The sequence below is a fragment of the Mobula birostris genome, chromosome 13 (assembly GCF_030028105.1).
Source record: "Mobula birostris isolate sMobBir1 chromosome 13, sMobBir1.hap1, whole genome shotgun sequence".
Lineage (NCBI taxonomy): Eukaryota > Metazoa > Chordata > Chondrichthyes > Myliobatiformes > Myliobatidae > Mobula > Mobula birostris.
Window position 1 is genome coordinate 68,699,935 of NC_092382.1, and position 24,878 is coordinate 68,724,812.

Consider the following 24,878-nt stretch of genomic DNA (forward strand, 5'->3'; position numbering starts at 1 on the left):
GAGCAGTCGTCATTAAGTTGTTGGTTTGAGGAACTGAATGGCCACCTCCTGCTGTTTCTCACTTGATGGTTCAGTGTTCCCTTCCTGTGAGGCCAGAGTAGGGTGAATGGAAATGAGTGTTTATAAGCATACAAGTGATTTGAATTAAGCTTGCACAATTCGCGTTTGGGTCTGAATTGTGTGTCGGACCGGGATGGAATTCAAACTATAATTCTGAGACCCGGCGGGGGGCGGGGGGGGGGTGGAGCAATGGGGACGGGGAAGATACGGAGCAAATATTAAAATGTTAGCTCGTGTAAAGATGAAATGATGTGGAAAATACCGCAGGTGAGTCGGGCAGCGTGTGAGGGGCGAAGAACAGGGTCATCGATTCAGGTGGGAGACCCTCCACCCGTCACGTGATCCAATTCCTCGCTCCCATTTGAACGCAGATCTGTAGCATCTCAAAGTTGCTGGTGAACGCAGCAGGCTAGACAGCAGCTCTAGGAAGAGGTTCAGTCGACGTTTCGGGCCGAGACCCTTCGTCAGGACTAACTGAACGAAAAGCTAGTAAGAGATTAAATCTTCCAAGAGATGCTGCTTGGCCTGCTGCGTTCACCAGCAACTTTGATGTGTGCTGCTTGAATTTCCAGCATCTGCGGAATTCCTCGTGTTTCTGTAGCATTTGCGGGTTTTGCTTCCGAGGCCCCGCCCCCGTTCTGAGACGCGATCACTTTTCAAATACTCGCAGTCGCCGGATGGGCGGTGGTTTTCTTTCGATTGTTTGTTGAATCGGATCGGCGGCGGAGGACGAGACCGACAATTTCCCTTCGGTGAGTACTGAGGCCGAACCCGAGGAATGACCTGATGTTGGGCGGTGAGTTCCGTTAACTTCCCCCGAACTGGAGGCCTCGTCCCGCTTCCAGGATATAACCTGCCGGGGTCGGTCCCGGTTGTGGGACATTCACACCGAACCGCCTGAGATGAGCTGCCCCTCAGTCCTTGTTACTTTGGTCCTAGGAACAGGATGAGGTGGCGATTCTGGGACTAACCCTTTCCGTTGAGTTTTACCTGGGAAACTTTGCCTCCGTCACTCGGCCCGGTAGCGGATCCAAACTTCACCTAGATCGATGCCTGGGGTCGATAATTGTTTTACATATTTCCAACACACTGGAAGCGACCGTTCGGCCTGTTGTATTCTTGCAGACACGAGGGTTAAACAGAGTAATCGCAGCCTCGGAACGCAGCTCCACGTGTATGAGTAGTTTCATCTTTCCCCGTTCAGACAGGACAGTGAGATCCAGATCTCTCACGTACTCTCGGGGGACTGGGAAGTTTATTTCCATCTTTTTTTTTTCATGGCTACGACTCGCCGAAATGCTAACAATGTTTCCCGATATATTGCCCTATTAATGTGAGAATTAAGTCTTGTTCATTTATCTGGGTTTCTTGGAAGAAGACGTGAAGTATATCTGGATGGATACTTTCTGTGGTGCGTTTGTAAAGCTTGTTGAGTGGAAAAGGGCATATACCAAAATTCTTAATGTTTGTTCTAGCTTTGTTAATTTACAATCTGTTATCTACTAGTATGTAGTATTAATTCAGAATCTATGTATTGCTGGAGGACCATCAGAGATTGTCCTTGATCCCTTTTCCCACCTGGTTCTATCTGGTCTTTCCCTACCCATCTTATACAGTCTTTGTTCAGACTGTATCCCATCGTCTCAATGATATATTTCAGCAATCTTTCCTCTAACCTTTGCCTTCATTGTGAACTGTTGTTTTGCACCTCAGAGTTTTCCAGGAATAGGTTTTTGATAGCTGGAGCTACCAGAGGTTTAATTGAGCACAGCATTTAGCAGGGTACGAAGCAGCCATTACAATTTTAGTTTCACCGTTACAAAATGGTTGCAGTGTTAACCTTTGTCATAATGAGACTTGTAGCATACGGTGAATTTGTTGTTTCCTTTCTCGGTTATTTTTGTGAGCCACATCCTCTGTTTCCAGAGTAACAGCTCGTCAGAGGTGCAGCAATTGTTGCACTTTTTTATCGCGCTGTGGTCACTGCCGCTCAGCGTGGAGACAGTGGCCTCGGGACCAAATGTAACAGAATGAAAGCGGGAGGAAAGGATGCTGTGAGCATTGACTGCATGGAATGAGTTACACCAGGGTCAGAATGAACTTACAAACTGGTGGGGGTGGAGTGTGTTGCTGACATTTTGCAGTCAGTTACTATCTGTGCATTAAATTGAAGTGGGGGGGGGAGTACAGTTGTAAGAAATTTAAAGAAGGGAGAAAATATTGGAAACATTCAGCAGATCGGCAGTATCTTGGGCAGTCCCACTTCTGAAACTGGGTCTGCCATCATTTGTCCTTTCATAGACGTAGCCTGGTGTACTGCGTTTCCAGCATTTTCTACTTTATAATTTTAAATTCTGTTCCTGCTACACTGTGGGAAACATGAAAGCCAACTGTGCAGGGCAAGATCCCACACAGCGATAAGATAGTGATCAAATGTGCTCCGTTTAGCTGCTAGAGGCAAGCTGAAGCCCCAAACAGCATAAGAAGGCAGCAGAAAGGAAATTATAGACCAGTTAGCCTGAACTCAGTGGTTGCGAAGATGTTACATTCAATTGTTAAGGATGAGGTGATGGAGTACTTGGGGACACAGAACAAGATAGCACAAAGTCCATGTGGTTTCCTTCAAGGAAAATCCTGCCTGACGAACCTGTTGGAATTCATTGAGGAGATTACAAGTAGGATAAACAAAGGGGATGCAGTGGATGTTGTATATTTAGACTTCCTGAAGGCCTTTGACAAGGTACCACACATAAGGATACTTGCCAAGATAAGAGCCCATGGTATTACAGGAATATTACTAACATGTTTCGAGCATTGGCTGGTTGGTCGGAGGCAGCGACTGGGAATAAAAGGATCATTTTCTAGTTGGCTGCAAGTGACTACTGGTGTTCTGCAGGGGTCGGTGTTGGGACCACTTCACCTGTGAGTCGGCTGGGGTGATATACTGCGTCCGGTGCTCCCGATGTGGCCTTTGATATATTGGCGAGACCCGACGCAGACTGGGAGACCGCTTTGCTGAACACCTACGCTCTGTCCGCCAGAGAAAGCAGGATCTCCCAGTGGCCACACATTTTAATTCCACATCCCATTCCCATTCTGACATGTCTATCCACGGCCTCCTCTACTGTAAAGATGAAGCCACACTCAGGTTGGAGGAACAACACCTTATATTCCGTCTGGGTAGCCTCCAACCTGATGGCATGAACATCGACTTCTCTAACTTCCACTAATGCCCCACCTCCCCCTGGGACCCCATCTGTTACTTATTTTTATACACACATTCTTTGTCTCACTCTCCTTTTTCTCCCTCTGTCCCTCTGAATATACCCCTTGCCCATCCTCTGGGTCTCCCCCCTTGTGTTTCTTCCCGGACCTCCTGTCCCTTGATCCTCTCGTATCCCTTTTGCCTATCACCTGTCCAGCTCTTGGCTCCATCCCTCCCCCTCCTGTCTTCTCCTATCATTTTGGATCTCCCCTCCCCCTCCAACTTTCAAATCCCTTACTCACTCTTCCTTCAGTTAGTCCTGACGAAGGGTCTCGGCCTGAAACGTCGACTGCTCCTCTTCCTAGAGATGCTGCCTGGCCTGCTGCGTTCACCAGCAACTTTTATGTGTGTTGCTTACATCTCAAACTATCAGCCTGAGTACATCTTTGTTCTGTCATCTGCCTATCCTTCCTCAGAAACTCCCTACAAGCTGTCTCTACTTGTGCACCAACCGCCCCGTCCTCTGTCTCTTCACTTGTGTTTCCAGCCCCCGCAAGTCTAGTTTAAACCATCCCCAATAGCAGGAGCAAACCTCCTGTAAACGTAAATTTGCTGGATAAAAATAATGACAATACAAAAAGATCGTTACTTATCTTTTCACCCGTTTATGTCTTCGAGCTCAGCCGGTGAGTGAACTTCGACCCGACATCAGGGAGAGAAAGTTCTCATCTCCCCAGCGGTTCTACAAGTTCACTGCCTGATGTCAGAATTGTTACAAGTTATAAGGCCTCCAATACAAAAGAACAATCAGTTTGATAAGCACCCCAGTCAAGTCAATGGACTGTTGATAGAAAAGAACAGTCAGTTGCATAGACACTCCAACCACCTTAATTAGAGAAAGGAATGTCCTACCTGGTTTCTTGGAGGTACAACTTAACTACAAAGATAAAAACATCCGTCAAATTTATGCTTTAATTAAGAAAGGAATGTTCTGTCTGATATCCATCAAGTACCGCCTTTTGTCAAAATCAAAGGGTGTGAAAAGACAGAAGACATCTTATGTGGATCTGGGTGAACTTTAACCCTTATCTCGCCCCAAAGAAAGCAGCTGTGAGACATTATTCAAACTCACTGCAGTCACAGACATAGTCAGTACTTAATCCATTGTTGACAGGAATCTCAGAATCCCCCATTTCGTTCAACTTTATCACTTCCTCCCAGGATATTAGTTCCCCTCCCGTTCAGGTGCAACCCGTCCCACTTGTACAGGGCACTACCTCCCCAGTAAAGGATCTAATGATCCAAGAAACTGAAACCATGCCCCCTGCACGATCTCCTCGGCCACCCAGTCATCTTCGCTGTCTTCCTGATCTGACCTACTCTCGCTCATGGCACCGGGAGTAGTGCAGTAGATGTGATCCACATGGATTTTAGTAAGGCATTTCACTAGTTCCACGCAGTAGGCTTATTCAGATAGTCAGGAGGCATGGGATCCGGGGAAGTTTGACCAGGTGGATTCAGAATTGGCTTGCCTGCAGAAGGCAGGGGGTGGTGCTGGAGGGAGTACATTCAGATTGGAGGATTGTGACTAGTGGTGTCCCACAAGGATCTGTTCTGGGACCTCTACTTTTCGTGATTTTTATTAACGACCTGGATGTGGGGGTAGAAGGGTGGGTTGGCAAGTTTGCAGACGACACAAAGGTTAGTGGTGTTGTGGATAGTGTAGAGGATTGTCGCAGATTACAGAGACACATTGATAAGATGCAAAAATGGGCTGAGAAGTGGCAGATGGAGTTCAACCCGGAGAAGTGTGAGGTGGTACTCTTTGGAACGACAAACTCCAAGGCAGAGTACAGAGTAAATGGCAGGATACTTGGTAGTGTGGAGGAGCAGAGTGATCTAGGGGTACATGTCCACAGATCCCTGAAAGTTGCCTCACAGGTAGCTAGGGTAGTTAAGAAAGCTTATGGAGTGTTAGCTTTCATAAATCGAGGGATAGAGTTTAAGAGTCACAGGATAATGATGCAGCTCTATAAAACTCTGGTTAGACCACACTTGGAGTATTGTGTCCAGTTCTGGTCACCTCACTATAGGAAGGATGTGGAAACATTGGAAATGGTACAGAGGAGATTTACCAGGATGCTGTCTGGTTTAGAGAGTATGCATTATGATCAGAGATTAAGGGAGCTAGGGCTTTACTCTTTGGAGAGAAGGAGGATGAGAGGAGACATGATAGAGGTGTACAAGATATTAAGAGGAATAGATTGGGTGGACAGCTAGCGCCTCTTCCCCAGGGCACCACTGCTCAATACAAGAGGACATGGCTTTAAGGTAAGGGGTGGGAAGTTCAAGGGGGATATTAGAGGAAGGTTTTTTACTCAGAGAGTGGTTGGTGCGTGAAATGCACTGCCTGAGTCAGTGGGGGAGGCAGATACACTAGTGAAGGTTAAGAGACTACTAGACAGGTATATCGAGGAATTTAAGGTGGGAGTTTAAATGGGAGGCAGGGTTTGAGGGTCGGCACAACATTGTGGGCCAAAGGGCCTGTACTATGCTATACTATTCTATGTTCTAATCTGGAGTTTACTACCTTGGAGGTCCTGCTCTTTAACCTCCTTCCTAACTCCCTAAACTTCCTGCGCAGGGTCTCTACTACTCTCCTGTCTATGTCATTGGCTTCAACAGTCACCATGAGCTCCGGCTGGCTCACCATCCGCTGCAAGAATATTCTGCAACCGCTCAGAGACATCTTGGACCGTAGCACCTGGGAGGCAACACACTATCCTGGCGCCCCTATACTGCCACATAATCTCTTATCTGTTCCCCTAAATATCGAGTCCCCTATGACGATTGCTCCCCCAGACTACACCCTGCCCTTCTGAGGCTCAGAGCTGACCACAGGGTTATTGGTCTGGCTGCTGCTGCCTTGCCTTGATAGGTCATCCCACTTAGCAGGGGCAAGGTTCCTGAGGGGAATGGCTGTAGGGTGACCCTACACTCACTTCCTTCTCCCTTTACCTCTCACGGTGTTCACCCATCTACTCTCCGAATTCTGCACTCTGTGTGTAACCGCCTGCTTAAATGTCATATCTGTCGGTTGCTCTGCTTCCCGCATGATCTTCAGTTCATCCAGCTCCAGCTCCTTAATTCTGTCTTTCAGGAGTTGGAGCTGGCTGCACCTCCCACAGATGAGGTCATTAGGGAGGCCATCAGCTTCCATGAATTCCCATGTCCTACAGGAGCATTCCGCAGCCATATCAGCCATCCTGCCTGAACTATACAATGGGCAACCAAGACCAAATCAGCAATAATGAAAGGAAAATCTTTCTGACCTGTTTCTTTGGCCTCAGTTTCTTCTCATCAAAGCCTCTTGGGCCAAAGCATGATGATCCTTGTCTCACTGCTGGTCTGCTCCCAACAATGGCTCTTGTCTTTTCTGTACTCTTATTTAATTCACAGTGCTCTGCTCCCTCCGCTGACTGGGCCTCTGGAATGTCCGAACGCCCATGAAGCTCTCCTTGTTGAAGATGCACGTCAAGACATCAGCGGCCTGAGTACTTGGCCTAGTATGTTTTCTGTCCTAACAGGGGTTGAATCTCTGCGGAGTCCTTCTCTTATCTGCTGTTGTTACAGGCAGTTGCTACTCACCTGTGGGCAGTAGCTTTCATTGCTGGTTTGTGTTACATGACTCAAGGCGTGGTTTAGAATGTCAGGGAAGGTGCTGCCACTGGTACAGTCAACGTTACATTTACCTTGCGAAGTCTGTAACACCCTTGGTCTTATTTCCCAAGGCTGAGGAGTTGAAAGCTGAAGGGCCCATATGCAGAAAAGTGGGGAGATTTTAGAGACCTGAGAGGTAATCTCAATATGCAAGGGTACTGAGTACCTGGAAAGAGCAGATCAGTGTTTGGATTGTTGGTTATCCAGCTTGGGTTCAGTAATGTCAAGGTTTGGAAATTTCCACTCACTGCCGCCTGTCTGTGAGCAGGTGGAAATTAAAGAAACACTCAAGTTGCTAGAGAACTTAAATAAAATCAGAAATAGTTCGAAGCCATTCGATTCAGGGTGTTGGACCTGAGAAAATAAACTCTGTTCTTCTCTCTGCAGGCGTTCTTTATCTGTTCAGTATTTCTTGTATTTGACATTTTTGGTACATTCCTGGAGAAAGGATTTGTGGAACACTCAATTCAGATGCATTGACCCCAACAGGGATTTCAGCCCATCTACTTCATGCTGTTCTGGCCCCATCTACCTACACTCAAACCATAGCCCTCCATACCTCTCTCATCCGTGTACCCAAACAAACTTAAATGTTGCAATTAAAGCTGCATCTACCCGTTGTACTGGGAGCTGGTTCATGTTTCACACCACTGTCTGAGTGAAATGCTTCCCTTTCAGATTTCCCTTAAATATTTCAATTTTCACCCTAAATTCATGACCTCACCCAACCTGCATTCACCCTATTTATAACATCAATATTTTGTATATCTCCAGCAGGTGTCTCCAACTTGAGGTCCATGGCATTAGAAAGATTGTGAATCCCTGCTAGGACCGCTCTGTATTCTCCTATGCTCCAGGAAATCAATTTCTAGTCTGTTAAACTTACCCCTGAAACTCATTTCCTGAAATACCATCAACATTCTGCAAATTTCGATTCACAGTATTTTTTACAACTTTAGTATTAACATTCCAATTCCTCTTTTCAATACCCTGGTTTATTAAGCCCAAAACTCTCTTTACGACTCTTTCAAGGAATTATGGATCTGTATTCCCATGTCAGTTTGCTTTGTCACACATCGCAGGCCCCTACCATTCACTGTATAAGTCTTGAGTTTTGTTTTTGGAAATTTTGAACAGAACTGTTTTTTTTTCACCTTTGTATTATTAATGTGCTTCAATATCTCTCTGAATAAAGTGATCCCTGCAGTGAAGAAAAGCCCACAACGGGAAGCAAACCATAACTGCAGATGAGGGAACAGCAACAAGCGAACCAGGCCAAGGACTGAGAGCATCAACTGGAGAGACCCCTTCTGACTCGGAGTTTCAATTGATTCAGCCAGGACGGAGTTTGGTGAGTCTCATTTACTCAAACTCTTGTCCTTTAGACATGACGTATATCTGTACGAAGGAGGATATGAAATAGTTGGAGTGAGGCTGAATATGCCCAGAGGTACAGTGACGCCTCTTGTCAATTCTCCTGTTATCACTGCAGATTCGATAATGTTCTGTTAGCAGGCCAGCTCTTCAAAGCCACTGACATCTCCTGTGTTTCCTCATTTCAATGTCTTGCATCCTCTAAGAAGGTTTTAGTCAGTTCTATTGTTACCTTGTCTGGCTGTGTTACATCATAATCATCTCAAACTACCAGAGATGTAGTAGTACTGTCCTGTAATGTTCTCTGTTCTCTGGTTGAAACATTTATGTACATGAAAGCTATTTACATTCTTCAAATGTTAACCTTTACTTGGAATTTCAGATTTTCTAAGGTTAAATTTGCTTTGTCTGAATGTAAGATGCAATACATGATTTCAATATGATAGAACATTGCAATTTCTGTTGTCATCTGTTCCTACGCCCAACGTATTGTATTGTTTAAAATTAACCTGTTTTGGGGACACTCATGTTTTAAGTGAGGTTGAATGTGATTCAGAGCAGGCCTGTGTCAGGGATCAGGTGAAGGAATGATACTGGGCGGAGTGTAAGTATATTGCGCTTTGGTGTGTTTTCCCACTGCCTGGATGGAGATGTTTACTGACTTGAGCTGTTGGTACGTGGACTGACTCTGCTGCCAAACTCCAGCACCAGACCATGCTGTAAGGTGTTATGGCGTTTCATTAAATCAAGTTATTGCCTCCGGACTTGTGATTGCGAGCACAGAAATTCTTAACTTACCAGCATGATCATGTGGAACTCCTGACAGTTCCCTGGAAAATCGGATTGGTGTGGTCCCATAAAGCAGAAAGTAATTTGATACTGCAGTATTGACCTGCAGAATAATATTTCTTCGTTTCCCTGAGTATTCTCTCGGTGAACTTTCAGGAGCACCCTGCTGTTGTGTACTGCAAGTAATTTCAGACAGTAGACAGGTAAAATTTGTAAATTCAGCCAACATAAGCTTTCCTACAATTTGACGGTAGAGAAGAACCAGCAGAAGCCCCTTTGAAGATATTTGCTTCACCGTTAGACTCCGGAGATTCTCCGTAGCTGGCAGGTAGCTAAATTCACTTTGTAGTTAGAGAAGTGCAGCCAGGACAGAACAGTCAGACAGACAGTCACAGGTGGAGTAGTCACTGGATGATGTTCTGATGGACAGGATCTACCAACATTTGGATCGACAGTCTGATAAGGAATCAGCATGGTGTAGTGCATGGAAAGTTGTGTTGGAAAAGCTAAGTAAAAGTATGAATGAGGGTACGCTGGGAATATGGGTCATTGGACTTCAGCAAAGCCTTTGACAAGGGGCATCATGGCAGATTTGTCCAGAAGATTAGGCCCTATGAAGTCCAGAGGGAGCTCGTTAGGGGTATTTGAAATTAGCTTGAAGGAATGAAGCAAAACGTGGTGTTTGAAGGTTTCTCCTCAGAATAGGGTGCCACATAGCAAGGACCATAAGACCATTAGGCATAGGAACAGAATTTGGCCATTTGGCCCGTCGAGTCTGCTCCCCAATTCAATCATGGCTAATCCTTTCCTTTCCATCTTCAGAGCCACTCCCCAGCCTTCTCTCAGTAAGCACTGATGCATTGTTCAATCGGGAACCTACCAGGACCCTGCCTCCAGTGGTATCAAATTCCACAAATTTACTCCGGTTAAATAAATTACTCTGCACTTTTGTTTGAAGTGGACACCCCTCTATCTAGAGTCTGTGCTCTCTTGTCTGAGACTCCTCACCATTGTCGGAGACTCCCCCCATCATTCCTTCCACATCGACTCTGTCTAGGCCTTTCAGCATTTGAAAGGTTTCAATGAGATCCCCCCTCATTCTTCTAAATTACAGCGAGTAAAAACCCAGGGCTAACAAAGCCTGATAACCTTTTCATTCCCAGCATCATTATTGTGAACCTCCTCTGAACCCTTTCCAATGTCAGCACATATTTTACAGGAGGAGTCCAAAACTGTATTCATACTCAAGGTGAGGTCTTACCAGTGCCTTTTAATGTCTCAGCATCATATCCCTGCTCTTGTATCCTAGACCTCTTGAAATGAATGCTAACATTGCATTTGGTTTCCTCACCAATGACTGTACCTTTAAGTTAGCCTTCAGGTTGTTCTGCACGATGACAAGAAGTTCCTTTGCATCTCAGATTTTTGGATTTTCTCCTCGTTTATATCTACTACCAAAGCGCATGATCTTGCATTTCCAACATTGTATTTTATTTGCCGCTGTCTTGCCTATTCTCCCATTCTGGTAATCTGTCTAAGCCCTTCTGCATCCTACATGCTTCCTTAACGCCACCTCCCCCTCCACTACTCTTTGTACCATCTGCAAACTTGGCAACAAAGCCATCTACTCCATCATCTAAATCATTGATATACAGCATAAAAAGAAGTGGTGCCAATATTGACTCCGTGCAGAACACCACTACTCACTGGCAGCCCACTAGAAAAAGGATCCCTTTATTCCCATTCACTCCCTTCTACCAATCAACCAATGCTCTAAATATGCCAGTAACATTCCTGTAATATCATGTGTCCTTAACAGTAGGTTTACAGTTGAAACAAAATTAGGAATGCTACTAATAGTGAACATTATCATAGATTGCAGGGAATGTTGCTCAGTTTGGGAAATAGGCAGAGAACAGATAAATAGATTGAATTAAAAATACTTATTGGAAGTTTTGGGAAATGAAGCAATGCAGTACCGATGATGTGTGTGGTTGGGCATAAGGTAGCGTAAGGGAACAGAGGGCCCTAGCAGTACAGGGTACAGAGAAAGATGTTTGGCTTACTGGCATTCAGTGGTCAGGATTGAGAAGAGAGTCTAGGACATCTTGTGCAGTTGAGTTTTGTGAAGCTGCGCTTGGAATACATTTACGGAAAAGTTGTGGTTAAACTGGAAAGAGTGTAGAGAAGATTTACGATGATGTTGCTAAGACTAAAGGCCTGAGTTACAGGAAGAGGATAACCAGGCTGGGTCTTTACTTCTTGGAAGACCAGGAAATGAATAGAAACTTTAGATACATGCTTAAAAATATGAGAGACAGAGATAAGGTCAACATTAAATCTTTTCCCGATTTCAGGTGAGACCACAACTAGGGTAACAGATTAAGGATTTGGGGAGAGGTTTAAAATGGGCATGAAAAGCAACGTTTTCATGCAAGGCACGTGATTATGTGGAGTGAGCTACCAGGGGATGTGGATGAGGCAGACACAATAGTATCATTTAAGATGCAGTGCAGATGGGCAGATGGAGTGAAGGGACTTGGAGGGATATTGACCCATCACAGGAAATTGGGACCATCACGGTCCTCACTGTGTTCAACGTGGTCTCCTTAGGTTGAAGTGTCTGTATCGGCTCCATCGCTCCATGACTATCAGTAGGATGTACCAGAAGGCACTGGACAGGCATAGGAACGTGGTGTGGAAGTTGATATTATTGGGGAATGCTTGCACCCTAAGCCAACTACTGCAATAATGCAAGAGATGTTGTCATATTTGCAAAATAAGTGTACTGTCACTCTCTGCTTGTTGTGTAATTCATAGCCTCACCAGCAAGTGCGGGTTTGCTGTACCAGGACCGAAGATCAGACAAGAAGGCGGCAAGTGACCATCAACAGTCGTCGGTCAGAATCGGAATGGCTACAGGTATGATCACTAGGATCTTTATAATTAAACTTCTGTCCCATTGGTACACAATAGTTCAGATGAAGAAATGTATACAGGTGCAAACAATGCTCACAGAAGTGTCCTCATTGATCCCATTGATAAAGTATCTTTGAGTAATGAATCAATCCATTGGTTCAAGCTCAGGAACTGATACCTATAATAGTCGAATGACTCCGCTCACCATGCAAAGCTTCACCTGAGTGAAAGTAGCAGGAGATCCTGAATCAGATGAATGTGAGTGAAACACAGACAAGAGTATAGCTGTTGTTCTTCAGGTAACAGTCCAAGGAATAGCCCATCTGTTTCATCACCATACAAGCCCTGATGTGGAAGAACGGATATGGAGAGGAATTTCAAATCTCATTTCGTAAATCTGGCACCAGATGATTGGAGTATTTTCAAGAGTTCTCGGATCAAGTGATATGAATACAGTCTGTATTTTTGAAGGTCCCTTTCCTGTGGGTTTTCATAGTTGCACAGTGGCGATGTGGAGAGCTTCGGGTAGTCTGTTTTCTGTGGCCAAGTTAGAAAATACTTCCAATGGCGAATGACCCACGAAAGAGCTCATTGCAGATAAACCATGCTTACAGATATACGGTCTGTTATAATGCTTTAATGCATGAATAAACACAAACAATATTCTGATGCTGGAAATTCAGAACAACAGTCACACTCAAAATGCTGGAGAAATGCAGCTGGTCAGGCAGCATCCATTGAAATGAATAGAACTCTGCGTTTTGAGCCGAAACTCTTTCAAAGGACTGGCCAAGGAAAGTCAGTTCTCATGAAGGTCATGAAGTTCTCATCCACCTTGGATAGTTCATTGAATCTGGCTGTAAATCTACTCCCAGTGTATGGGCACAGGCAAAACAGTACAGTGCAAGTGGTGAGGACCAGGCAAGTATGGTCAAGGGAAATGGAGGAGTGCATACAGGACTTATAAGACCTGTATACTGAGGGCTGGATAAGACCATAAGAGATCAGCGCAGAATTTGGGCAATCACCCTGTCGGGGCTTCTCCGTCACTTGATCCTGGCTGATCCATTTTCCCTCCCAAATCCTGCTTTCTCCCTGACTAATGAAGAATCCATCACAATCTGCTTTAAATATACTTACTGGCCTGGCCTTCACAAGTGCCTGTGACAATAAATTCATCCGATTAACAACCCCTTGTCTAAAGAAATTCCTCTCCATATCCGTTCTAAATTGACTTGCCTCTATTCCGAGGCTGTGCCCTCTAGACCTGGACAACCACTATTGAAAATACCCTTTCCATATTCCTCTATAATAGGTCTTCACCCCTCATTTTACTAAGCTCCCATGAGTACTGGCCCAGAGCCATCCTGGTATGATAACAATTTTATTCACAGTGTCATTCTCATGTCATCTTCAATATCAGCACATCGTTTCTGAGACGGGTAATAAAACTGTTGATGAAACTCCAACTGAGTCCGCACCAGTGCCTTATAGATAATCCTCGTCGCATCCTTGCCTATACATTTTAGTCCTCTTGACCTGATTGCTGACAATGTATTTCCTTCCTCACGACCGACCCAATCTGCAACTTTAGGGAACCCTGCATGACGATTTCCAAGTCCATTTGCACCGCATATTTTCGTAATTTTTGCCTTTTAGAAAATACTCCATGCTTTTCTTCCTTCTTAAAAAAGTGTATAACCATTCTCAGCTCTCCAGAGTTTCCCCATCTGCAGCCTCCATGCTTCTTATATAGTATTCCTCGTCCCCCTATATTTTCAAATTTGGCCATAAAGCCATCAATTCCCTATTCGAAAGCATTGATATATAATGTAAAAACAAGTGTTCCCAACACTGACCCATGCGGGACATCACTAGTCTCTGGCAGCCAGCTAGAAAAGCTCCCATTTATTCACGATCAACCAGTCTTCTCTCCATGCTAGTACTGTATAATTCATTTAACACTGTGGGCTCAACTTGTTAAGCAGCTTCCTGCACGGCACCTTGCCTTCTGAAAATCACGGCATTCACCAATTCTTCTTTGCCTATCCTGCTTATTATTTCCTCTAAGAATTCCATCAGTTTGTTCAGGCAAGATTTTCGCTTTAGAAAACTTTGATGACTTTGACCCATTTTATATTGTGCCTCCGTGTACCCTGAGACCTCACCCCTAAGAATCGACTCCCAACATCTTCCCAAGCACGGAAGTCAGGCTAACTGACTTAAATTTTCCTTTATTCTGCTTTTCTCCATTTTTTAAGTGTGAAGTGATGTTTGCAACTTTTTAGTCCTCCAGAACCATGCTAGAATCTAGTGATTCCTTTATGGTCATTACTAATTCCTTCACAATCTCTTGTTGTTCAGGGGTACAAGGTGGAATCTGCTGTGCCAGGGTCTCTGGCACGGTCGGCTGCTGAACGATGATGCCGTTTTATAAAAAATAATTTACTTTTACCATTGTAAACTTAAATTAATAAGTAAACTCACAAGTATGTTTTTTTTTTAATTTTCAACATTGATATATACAGTATTCGTACTACGAAAAGGCATTTGAGGATGCCCAGTTTTCAGGCCGTGTGAACATTCTCTGCTCAGAGCAATGGTCAGTCAATACAGCTGTTTAAAACAAACGGAGGGAAAGTTGCTCTCAAATTTCTACAGATGTACTGTGAAGAGCCTTTCTGACTAGTCGCATCAATATCTGGTATGAAGGACCACTGTATAGGATCGGGGATAACTTTGCACACTCAGTCAGAAACATCATGCACACTGTCCTACCCAGCATCAAGGTCACTTTCAAAAGACAATACCTTAAAAAAAAGACCCTATCCGTCCTGTATAGACCCCTATCACCTATGACAACCCTTCTTCTCGCTTCCATCAATGAGGACGCACAGGAGTGAAGACACATACTCAAACTTTTAGGAAACAACTTTCGCTCCACCATCACTGGAATAGTCAGTATTATTCCTTAGATTCCGAAGAGCCATGGAGGAATTCCAATAAAACATCAGTCGGTGAACTTGTAGAGAAACTTCCCAGGGAACCGTGCTACTTGTATGGGGTCAGCACGCAAGGTCATGTTTTGTACAGTTGACTGACACTTAGGAGGAGGACTGATGAAGGGAGGACAGTGAATTTTGCATACAAAGATGTTAGTGAAACTTTCAAAATATCCCTCAAATGATTATGCACATCAGGTGCTTGGAGAAGTGCAAAATTGTCTTGGCCACACAAAACAGGTATTGGCGGTGAGGCCGGGAGGTCTGTGAGCAGTGGTGCTCTGCAAGTTTCAGTGACGTCTGCTGTCTGTGATATTATCAATGACTGGCAAACTCTAATGACTCTGATTCACACATTTACAGAAGATACAGAACTCGGTGGAGTTATGGATATTTGAAACATTTGTGAAAGGACACAGTAGAATATTGACCATTTATAACTATGAACAGAGAGATAGCAGGCGAATTGATGGACAAAGCGATTTGTGGGTACATGTGCATATCTCTATGAAAGAAACAAAACATGTCGACCGATTGTAAAAACGAACTGCAGCATCAGTCGAGAGTTGAGCCCAAATGTGGGAAAGACATGCTGTTGCTGTAAGGAACTTTGATTGGGGCACAACTGCAGTTTGTGTGGAGCTCTGGTTTGTGCATTAAAGAAGAATATGGAGACTCCGGAGAAGGTGCAGAACAGTGCTGTGTGAATTAGAGGATCAGATGTAAGGGGAGACTGGTGGCGCAGTATCTAAAACTATCAGAGGCACAGATTACATGGACACTCAAGTCTCTCACTCAGTGTGCAACAGTCCTAGCCAAAAGGCATGAGTTCATGTGAGGGCGTCGGAGGGGTGATTGTGCCACGATATTTACGATGCAGGTTTTACACTGGGAGCATCATTTAAGAGATTATAAAATAGGCAAATGGACAGGCAAGGACTTGAGGTATAGAGACCATGAACATGCAGATAGTAGTGGATCAAGTTGACATCATGGTCGACACAGACATAGTGATACAAAGTGTGTGTTCCTGTGCTGTACTGTTCCATGTTCTATGTCTGTTCACAGATCTGAACTCCGCAATCTCCACCTTCTTGTCAAATTGTGATGATCACCAACTGCTCCAGTTGACGAGATTCTACATGGAGCGACTGGAGCAGGCGATTGAAGAGGGTGTGGAGGGTCTCGGCCTTATGTTAACTGGCGAGGATCACTTCACCGGACGAGAGTATCACGTAAGTGAAAGGGAGACCGATAGATTGAGTGTCGATTTTTCAACAGACTGACAGACCCGATGTAAACAAACTGGTCTGTGTGGGTCAGCAAGGCAGCCCGGGGCTGCATCCACACTGAGCCTTTATGCGGTAGATACACGTTCTGACAGGAGTCTTGCCAATGATCTGACACAGTCATTTTTAGTCTGGTTAGGATACAAACAATGATTGACAGCTGACTGTTGGTCATGTGACATGCGATGGGGACTGCCAGTGGATAGGGAATATATTAATCTGTCTGTCTTTCCAGCATGTTTCCAATGCTTGACCTCACTGGCCAGACAACAGTGTTTCCTTGAATTCCACAATCAATGTGCTGATCCATGCTCTAAGCTCATCTGCCTTCCCTACAATACAGCTTGCATTGAAATAATATGCATCTTGGAACATTAGTTTCACCATGTTCATCCTCCAGTGTCCTGACTTTGTCGGCTTAACAACATGTTTCCCAAACAACCACTGCACTGTCTGCTCTGGTTCTTCATCCCCTTGCAATTCTAGTTTAACCTGACTCCCCCGCCCCGCCCCATGCAGCGCTAACAACCCTTCCCGCAAGCGTATCAGTTCCCCTCCAGTTCAGGTGCAAAACGATGTATGCACAGGTATCACCTCCCTTGGAACAGAGCCCAATTATCCAAACATCTGAAGCCCTCTGTCATGCACCATCTCATCAGCCACATGTTAGACTGTATTATCATCCTATTTCTGGTGCGTGGTACGGGTAGCAATCCCGAGAACACAACCCTGAGATCCTGCCCTTTAACGTAGCACCTAAATCCACGAACTCACTTTCCAAGACCTCATCACCCTTCATTAGTAAATCATTGGTACAGATGAGGTCAAAGTCTGTTCAGCCTCCATCTTATGAATGTTGTGGACTTGATCCAAGATTTCCCTGACATTTGCAACATACCATCTGGTAATTTCATTTTCAGTCACGGACCCTTCTGTCTGATGTCCTAACTATTGAGCTCCCATAACTTCAGCTCAGCAAGTCTCATCCCATCCCTTCCTAATCTAAAAGCTAGACTCAGTACCGGAGACCTGCTGCAATGGCTTTCCTCTGCTGGGTCATACCCACTTCCCCCCACCCCCCTCTACAGTACACGGTATACCTGTTATTGAGGTAAGGGACCACATAGGTTTTCTGCACCTGCTGCTTATCCTCTCACCCCAGCCCGGCAGTCACCCAAACACCCCTGTCCTGCAGTTTGGGTATAGCTCCTAATCTCATCCGGTAGGAGAAGCATTCCACTGGTCTGTATCATCAAAAATCTCTAAATCTTCCATAACTCATCACCAAAGCCTCTCTGACACAACGCTTCAACTCCCCACTCTTAACTATAGCCACTCCGCTTAAACCAAACTACTTTTTTACTGGCCCTTACCAAGTGCAAAATTAGCCCGTAGTCCCGACTGACCCAGCTCACCTTTTAAAGCCTTGCTCCCGCAACGCACACTCCAGTTACTCCTCTGAATCTGTGGCGTGCAGAATGTGCTGGGTCAGTCTATGTTCAGGGTAGATTTGTAGCCATCCCTCCGCTCCTCAATATGTTCCCCGTTGTTCATCACAGAGCGTGACTGAGCTCGCAGGGAAGGGAAACCGAGCGGGTGCTTCCAAACTCCTCCTGGATCTGGTGATGGAGAAGGGCTCCGGGGCCTGGAGGGTGATGTGGGAATCCTTCGTGAAACTACATCACCATTTACCGAAGCTGAGCAGAATATTGGATGAAATACGGGAACGTGGTAGGGTGAACAATACACTGTGTGTTACAGATGTAAATGCTAATGAATTTACAGTATTACACAGAACAGACTTCATGCAGGTTAATCTGTTTGAACAGGTGACGCCCAGTTCGCCTACCTGAACACAGAGCGGGGTTTATCTGAAGTGCCCATGCATCTGAAAGGTAAGCGATGTAACGGAAATCTCAGAGTCTGTTTCATTCTGAGAGTCTGAATACCTGTCTTTTGCTACCTGTTTAGAGACTGTCAGAACCTGGGAGAAGGGTTGTTGTTGCTGTGGCTGGAACACAGGAAACCATTTGCATTTTTCACAACATCTGGCACCTTCCAGGTCTCAGCCTGTGTACCCAGAGGCCTCTGAGATTCATAAACAGATGCGCCTGTCTGTAACACAGCAAACCTTGGTGATCCCCATTACCCAGCGCCGAATATCCCGAGATCTAGCAAAGCTGAAACCAGCCGGTTCTATTTGGATCATCCAACTCTGGCAGAGGAAGTCTCACACCTCAGAGTTTATGCACCAGCTCCCCAGAGCAGAGGGGACTGTAAAGATGTGATGGGGATGTATTACCTGACTTCATGTACTAGCTCCCCAGAGCAAAGGGGACCGTAGAGGTGCACTGGGGCTGTGCTGCCTATGTTCATGTATTGGATCACCAGAGTAGATGAGACTGCACTGGTACTCTGGGGGTGGGGGGGGGGAGGGGAGGAGGAGGGTGCCCTATCGTGACTGGCTCAACCTAGAGCAGGAAACAGGAATAGTGTTCCTTTTCCATGACTCAGTACTGACAGCTTAAACCTAAAGGAGTGTCAGGAGCATCAGGTCCATTGTGAGAGAAGTGAAAACAGGAAGAGCAAGTGAATCCCCCCCGCCCCACACTTACCCCCTGTGGTGTTGCACAGTTCAGCAGAGTCTGAGCAGTGAAACCAGCCTCTCCACACAACACTCCCCTTTGCAGAATCACGTGTGCACTTGGTGCTGGCTGTAACACCAGGGAATCTGCAAACTATGAACAGAGGGGAGAGTGGTGTCTTTAACAGCGAATCTGAATCAGATCAGAAATGTTTCGGGCCATAACTCATTTTCAGACGCTCTACCACTGAGCTCCCAATTTCACCCAAACAATGTCTTTAATAAGTTTTTTTTTAATTTGGAAAAATATGTTTGGTGTTCCGTGTTCTTCAGGGATTGACAACCTATTTCTGTACATCCTCAGATGCTCGACAGAAACATATGGAGACTCTGCAGGAACAAACTGAAACACTGAGAGTGAACACGATCCTGATGAGGGAGAAGGTGAAGATTTTCCAGCTGGTTGATCGACACGCTGAGCTCATGGTCATTTCTACTGTTCGAGATCGGACACTGGTGGAACATGAGCTGCTGGCAAGAGGCAGAGACCACGAGGAGTGGAGAGACAAACATCTCCGCAGAGAGCGGGAAAAAGTCCGGGTGGATCAGTTATTCAAGAGGAGTTTTCTTCAAAAATTGAAGAGTTCTTTTTATGGAAAAAAATATGGGATTTCGGCAGCAGTGGCCGGAGTCCCAGGGATCGGGAAAACAACAATGGTACAAAAGATTGTTTATGACTGGGCCACGGGGAAAATATACAAACAATTCCATTTTGTCTTCAGTTTCAAATTCCGAGATTTAAACTCCATTACCTGCAGAATAAACCTGAAAGAACTGATTCTGCATCAGTATCCCTACTTTGGGAATATCCTGAGACAGGTCTGGAAGAACCCAAAGAGGCTGTTGTTTATATTCGATAGTTTGGATGAATTCAAGCACAGAATCAATTTTGCTGACAGTCAGGGAGACACAGAAACTCAGGACACATGCACAGATCCTGAATTCAAGTGCAAGGTGTCGGACATTGTGTACAGTTTAATCCAGCACAAGCTGCTCCCAGGGTGTTCAGTGCTGGTGACCACCCGTCCCGCTGTGTTACATTTATTGGAAAGGGCAGAGATCAGTGTCTGGGCTGAAATCCTGGGATTTGTTGGTGATGAACGGAAGGAATATTTCATCAGGCATTTTGAAGATCAGACGGTGGCGGCAGCTGTTTTCAAACACGTGGAGGAGAACGAGATCCTGTACACCATGAGCTACAACCCCTCCTACTGCTGGATCCTCGCTCTGGCACTGGGCCCCTTCTTCACACAAAGAGTCAGGGTCCCGCAGCGAGTTCCCAAGACCATAACCCAATTATATTCCTACTATATTTACAACATCCTGAAAAACCATGGCCGTGAGATTGAGAACCCCCGTGATGTGTTACTCAGGGTTGGTCAGATGGCCCTCAGAGGAGTATTCGAGAAGAAGATTGTGTTTACAGATGGAGATTTGATCAACTACAGTCTGCAGCCTTCCCAGTTCCTGTCCGGATTCCTGAAGGAGCTTTTGGAGAGAGAGGATTCTGCCCGGTGTGTGGTGTACACATTCCCACACCTCACCATCCAAGACTTTGTAGCTGCAGTCGCACAGTTCCTGAATCCACATCCAGGGGATATCCTGAAATTCCTCACAAAAGCCCACAACTCAACAGATTGGCGATTTGAGGTATTTCTCCGTTTTGTTGCTGGTCTCTCCTCCCCAATGACAGCTCGGGGCCTGGAGGAGTTTCTGGGTCCATTTCCTCATGAAACAACCTGCCGGGTGATTGACTGGGTGAAGGAGGAGGTTAAACGCCAGAGTGGAAACACAGAGAGTGAAGCTGGTAAAAGGAGCCTCCTGAACACATTGCACTACCTGTTTGAGTCTCAGAATCGTGGACTGGCTCAGGCCGCACTGGAATCTGTGGAAACACTTTCATTCAGTGGAATGACACTGACCCCGATTGACTGCGCGATCCTGTCTCATGTCATCGGACTCTGTGATACAATAAAACACCTCAACCTGGCTGGCTGCCACATTCAGTGTGAAGGAATCCAGCGGCTGGGACCCGGGCTGCACAAGTGCCAGGAGTTGAGGTAACTTTATTTATTTCTCACTCTGAGCTGTGAAATTGTCCCACTGTGTTGTTTCAATGTAAATGAAGTTGGGTAAACCGTCGTAAATATGATTGTGAAGAACTGTGACAAATGCCATCCCCCTACGTCCTGTGGGATTTCTCTTACTCATTACCCTTTTCCAGTGGGATCTCTCTTCCCCATCCTGCAGGTTCTATCTTTCCGTACTTTTCCTCGGGTGGTGTCATTTCCCACCGACATTTCCCCATTCACAGATCTTCCTCACTGTGGTACATTCTCCCACCCTTCATCCCTGTCCCTCCCGACCCTCTCAGGTCAGGAACACTTTTCTAACCAGCAGGGAATGAGACAGAGTATGTGGAGTTTACAGGGTCACACGGACAGACTACATTACTGACATTCGGTGAATACCCTGGAGCTGGTCAGTGAGGGACATTGACAATGATGGGAACTCCGATCAGTGATTTACTGACTGGTTTAATGTTTCCTGAAATATCCGAGTAGGAGAAATTTGCTCAGCGCACAGTATGAATCACTTTGTTCATGGATTTTTCTGTTTGTGTTTAGACTTGGTGAGAATGACCTGGGAGATTCAGGAGTGAAACTGGTGTCTGCGGCTCTGAGGAACCCGGAGTGTAAAATACAGAAACTGGAGTAAGTACCAGAGTCTGGGAGATTGTGTTTACTGTCACTGGGTGTCTGACACTGAACATTAATGTGATCAGTAATTGTGTTACTGATAAACACTGGGGATTTGTACCGTCTCCTGTCTCTTTGTGTCCTTCACCCTCACCCTCTCTCATTTCCAGGTTGGATGAGGTCGGTCTCACAGGTTCTGGTGCCGAGGATCTCGTCTCCACTCTCAGTACAAACCCATCACTGACGGAGCTGGACCTGAGTGCTAATGAACTGGGAGATTCAGGAGTGAAACTGGTGTCTGCAGTTCTGAGGAACCCGGAGTGTAAAATACAGAAACTGGGGTAAGTACCAGATCGTAGGAGATTGTGTTTACAGCCACTGGGTGTCTGATACTAAACATTAATGTGATCAGTAATTGTGTTACTGATAAACACTGGGAATTTGTACCATCTCCTGTCTCTCTGTGTCCTTCACCCACACTCTCTCTCATCTCCAGGCTGGGGGCTGTCGGTCTCACAGGTTCTGGTGCCGAGGATCTCGTCTCCACTCTCAGTACAAACCTATCACTGACGGAGCTGGACCTGAGTGCTAATAAACTGGGAGATTCAGGAGTGAAACTGGTGTCTGTGGCTCTGAGGAAATCAGAGTGTAAAATACAGAAACTGGAGTAAGTACCAGACTGTGGGATATTGTGTTTACAGTCACTGGGTGTCTGGCACTGAATATTAATGTGATCAGTAATTGTGTTACTGATAAACACCAGGGATTTGTACCATCTTCTCTCTCTCTCTCTCTGTCCTTCACCCTCACTCTCTCTCATCTCCAGGCTGTACCGTGTCGGTCTCACAGATTCTGGTGCTGAGGATCTCGCCTCTGCTCTTGGTACAAACAGATCTCTGAGGGAGCTGAACCTGAGTGTTAATGAGCTGGGAGATTCAGGAGTGAAACTGGTGTCTGCGGCTCTGAGGAATCCGGAGTGTAAAATACAGAAACTGGGGTAAGTACCAGACTGTGGGAGATTGTGTTTAGTCACTGAGTGTCTGACACTGAACATTAATGAGATCAGTAATTGCGTTACTGATAAACACTGGGGATTTGTACCGTCTCCTGCCCCTCTCTGTGTCCTTCATCCTCACTCTCTCTCATCTCCAGGCTGTGGGGTGTCGGTCTCACAGATTCTGGTGTCGAGGATCTCGTCTCCGCTCTCATTACAAATCCATCACTGAAGGAGCTGGACCTGGTATTCAACTCGCTGACAGACCGATCCATCCCCGCCCTCCGCCGGCTCATAGTAAACCTCCCGAGTCTGGAGCGGATCCGGTGAGTGTTTGTGTTAATGTTCAAAGTGATAAAATATCAGTGGATCTGCGGGTTTTCTGCTGATATTTGTCTGTGAGTGTTTTTGAAACATTAACCCCGGTCCCCTGGTACTGACACTGTTGTGTAATCTGTTTATTACATCTTTATTCTTCTGTCTGTTTCAGGCTGGACCAGAATCGGTTCAGTGAGACCGGGAGGAAGGAACTGAGACCTCTGCAGGGAGTCAGACCCGGACTGACAGTGATCCTGTGAACATCTGAATGTGTGAACAGCCCCGCCCGCGGGATGGGGACATTTTGCCCGATTCCCCACCCTCCCCTTTAACTCCCGCCCTTACCTTTAACTCGCCGCGCGCCAGGTGTAATTCCAAACAGTTTTAACGGAACTGGCTCCACGCTCGCGCTGTGGGGCGTTCATTGTGCTCCCGCAGAGACATAGCTCTACCTCCTGTCCAGCGGCGCTGCTTCCGCCGGATGTAAGTGCTCGAGAACCCCCCCCCCCCACGTGACACCCCGGAGAATTACACGCACAGGAAGAGCCTGGGGGCTGGGGATCACTCTTGGACTCTGGTGTCACGGAGCAGGATTATCCCGGGAGAGAATCATTTTGCTCCCTTTGCTAAGCACGTTGCATTCGGCAGTCTGGCCTATATAATGATGTTAAATTGACACATACCTCGGCAGTGACACTGGATCTGCAGCGATCTCTGAAGTGTGATTTTATAACCATCGGTTCCTCGATGCAGAGTGACGGTGAGAAACGGGACTGGCTATTCAACCGGCCACTCGTTGTCGCCGATCAGTTAATTGTGTGTGACTGTGAGTGAGTCAGGAGTTGCTTATTTATTCCCACACGTCAGCAGCTCACACATTGTTTAATTTACGTTTGTGATGATGAATTCAATAAACCGCTGTAGCTTCCCGCCTTGGTGTCGGACTTGAGTCTCATTCGAGGAGAAACAGTGACCAGGGGTTACTACTGCCCCCCACACCCGGTGAACTGCAATAATGGGTCTGAGCACCTCACACTGGTACAGCAGCGTCTCAGCTTCAGGCTGAGGGATGTCATTCTGGTGGTGTCTGGTCCCCAGGATCTCTTCACTCCCCATCCCCATCCAGGCTGACACGCCACTCCCTCTCACCCAGATACTCGCACTATCCTGATCCCCACCTTCCTGCGCGCTTTCTCGCTCTCACAGTCAAAAACAACAAAGGAGATTAGAAGCTCATATACTGTATAATATCGGACCCGCGTCCACCAAGGTCGCAAACAGAAGGGAACAGAAGCAATCAACACGGGCTGAAGGACCCTCTGCACAGACCCGGCAAACAAACCCGGGGCCAGACAGAATCAAGCTTCCTCCGCACAGTCCCAGCTCACACTCCCGGGATCAGACACTGAGTGAAGCCCCCTCCACACCGACCTATCTCTCACCCTCACAATCATAGCCTCTCATAATCTTATACACCTCTATCAGGCCACCTCTCATCCTCCGTATCTCCAAGGAGAAAAGGCCGAGTTCACTCAACCTATTCTCATAAGGCATGCTCCCCAATCCAGGCAACATTCTTGTAAATCTCCTCTGCACCCTTTCTATGGCTTCCACATCCTTCCTGTAGTGAGGCGACCAGATCTGAGCACGGTACTCCAAGTGGGGTCTGACCAGGGTCTATATAGCTGCAACATTACCTCTCGGCTCCTAAATTCAATCCCACGATTGATGAAGGCCAATATACCGCACACCTTCTTAACCACAGAGTCAACCTGCGCAGGTGCTTTGAGCGTCCTATGGACTCGGACCTCAAGAGCCCTCTGATCCTGCACACTGCCAAGAGTCTTACCATTAACACTACCTGT

The 24,878-nt window shown here is 46.1% G+C and overlaps 1 protein-coding gene across 2 annotated transcripts; it reads left to right on the forward strand.

The window, feature by feature from the left end:
- The first annotated feature begins 729 nt into the window (after positions 1–729).
- On the forward strand, positions 730–24,725 carry LOC140206933 (NACHT, LRR and PYD domains-containing protein 3-like). 2 transcript variants are annotated; one of them, XM_072275227.1, is made up of 13 exons: positions 730–812; positions 8,181–8,336; positions 11,969–12,070; positions 16,138–16,304; positions 17,918–18,089; positions 18,188–18,253; positions 19,307–21,062; positions 21,630–21,716; positions 21,872–22,042; positions 22,198–22,368; positions 22,528–22,698; positions 22,854–23,021; positions 23,186–24,725. In XM_072275227.1, the coding sequence occupies exons 3-13, from the start codon at positions 12,061–12,063 to the stop codon at positions 23,271–23,273; spliced, it is 3,027 nt and encodes a 1,008-aa protein (XP_072131328.1). In that variant the 5' UTR covers positions 730–812; positions 8,181–8,336; positions 11,969–12,060; the 3' UTR covers positions 23,274–24,725. The 2 variants fall into 2 exon arrangements, with proteins under 2 accessions (XP_072131328.1, XP_072131327.1); XM_072275226.1 differs by lacking the exons at positions 730–812; positions 8,181–8,336; positions 11,969–12,070 and having other exon boundaries at positions 15,742–16,304.
- Positions 24,726–24,878: the final 153 nt, after the last annotated feature.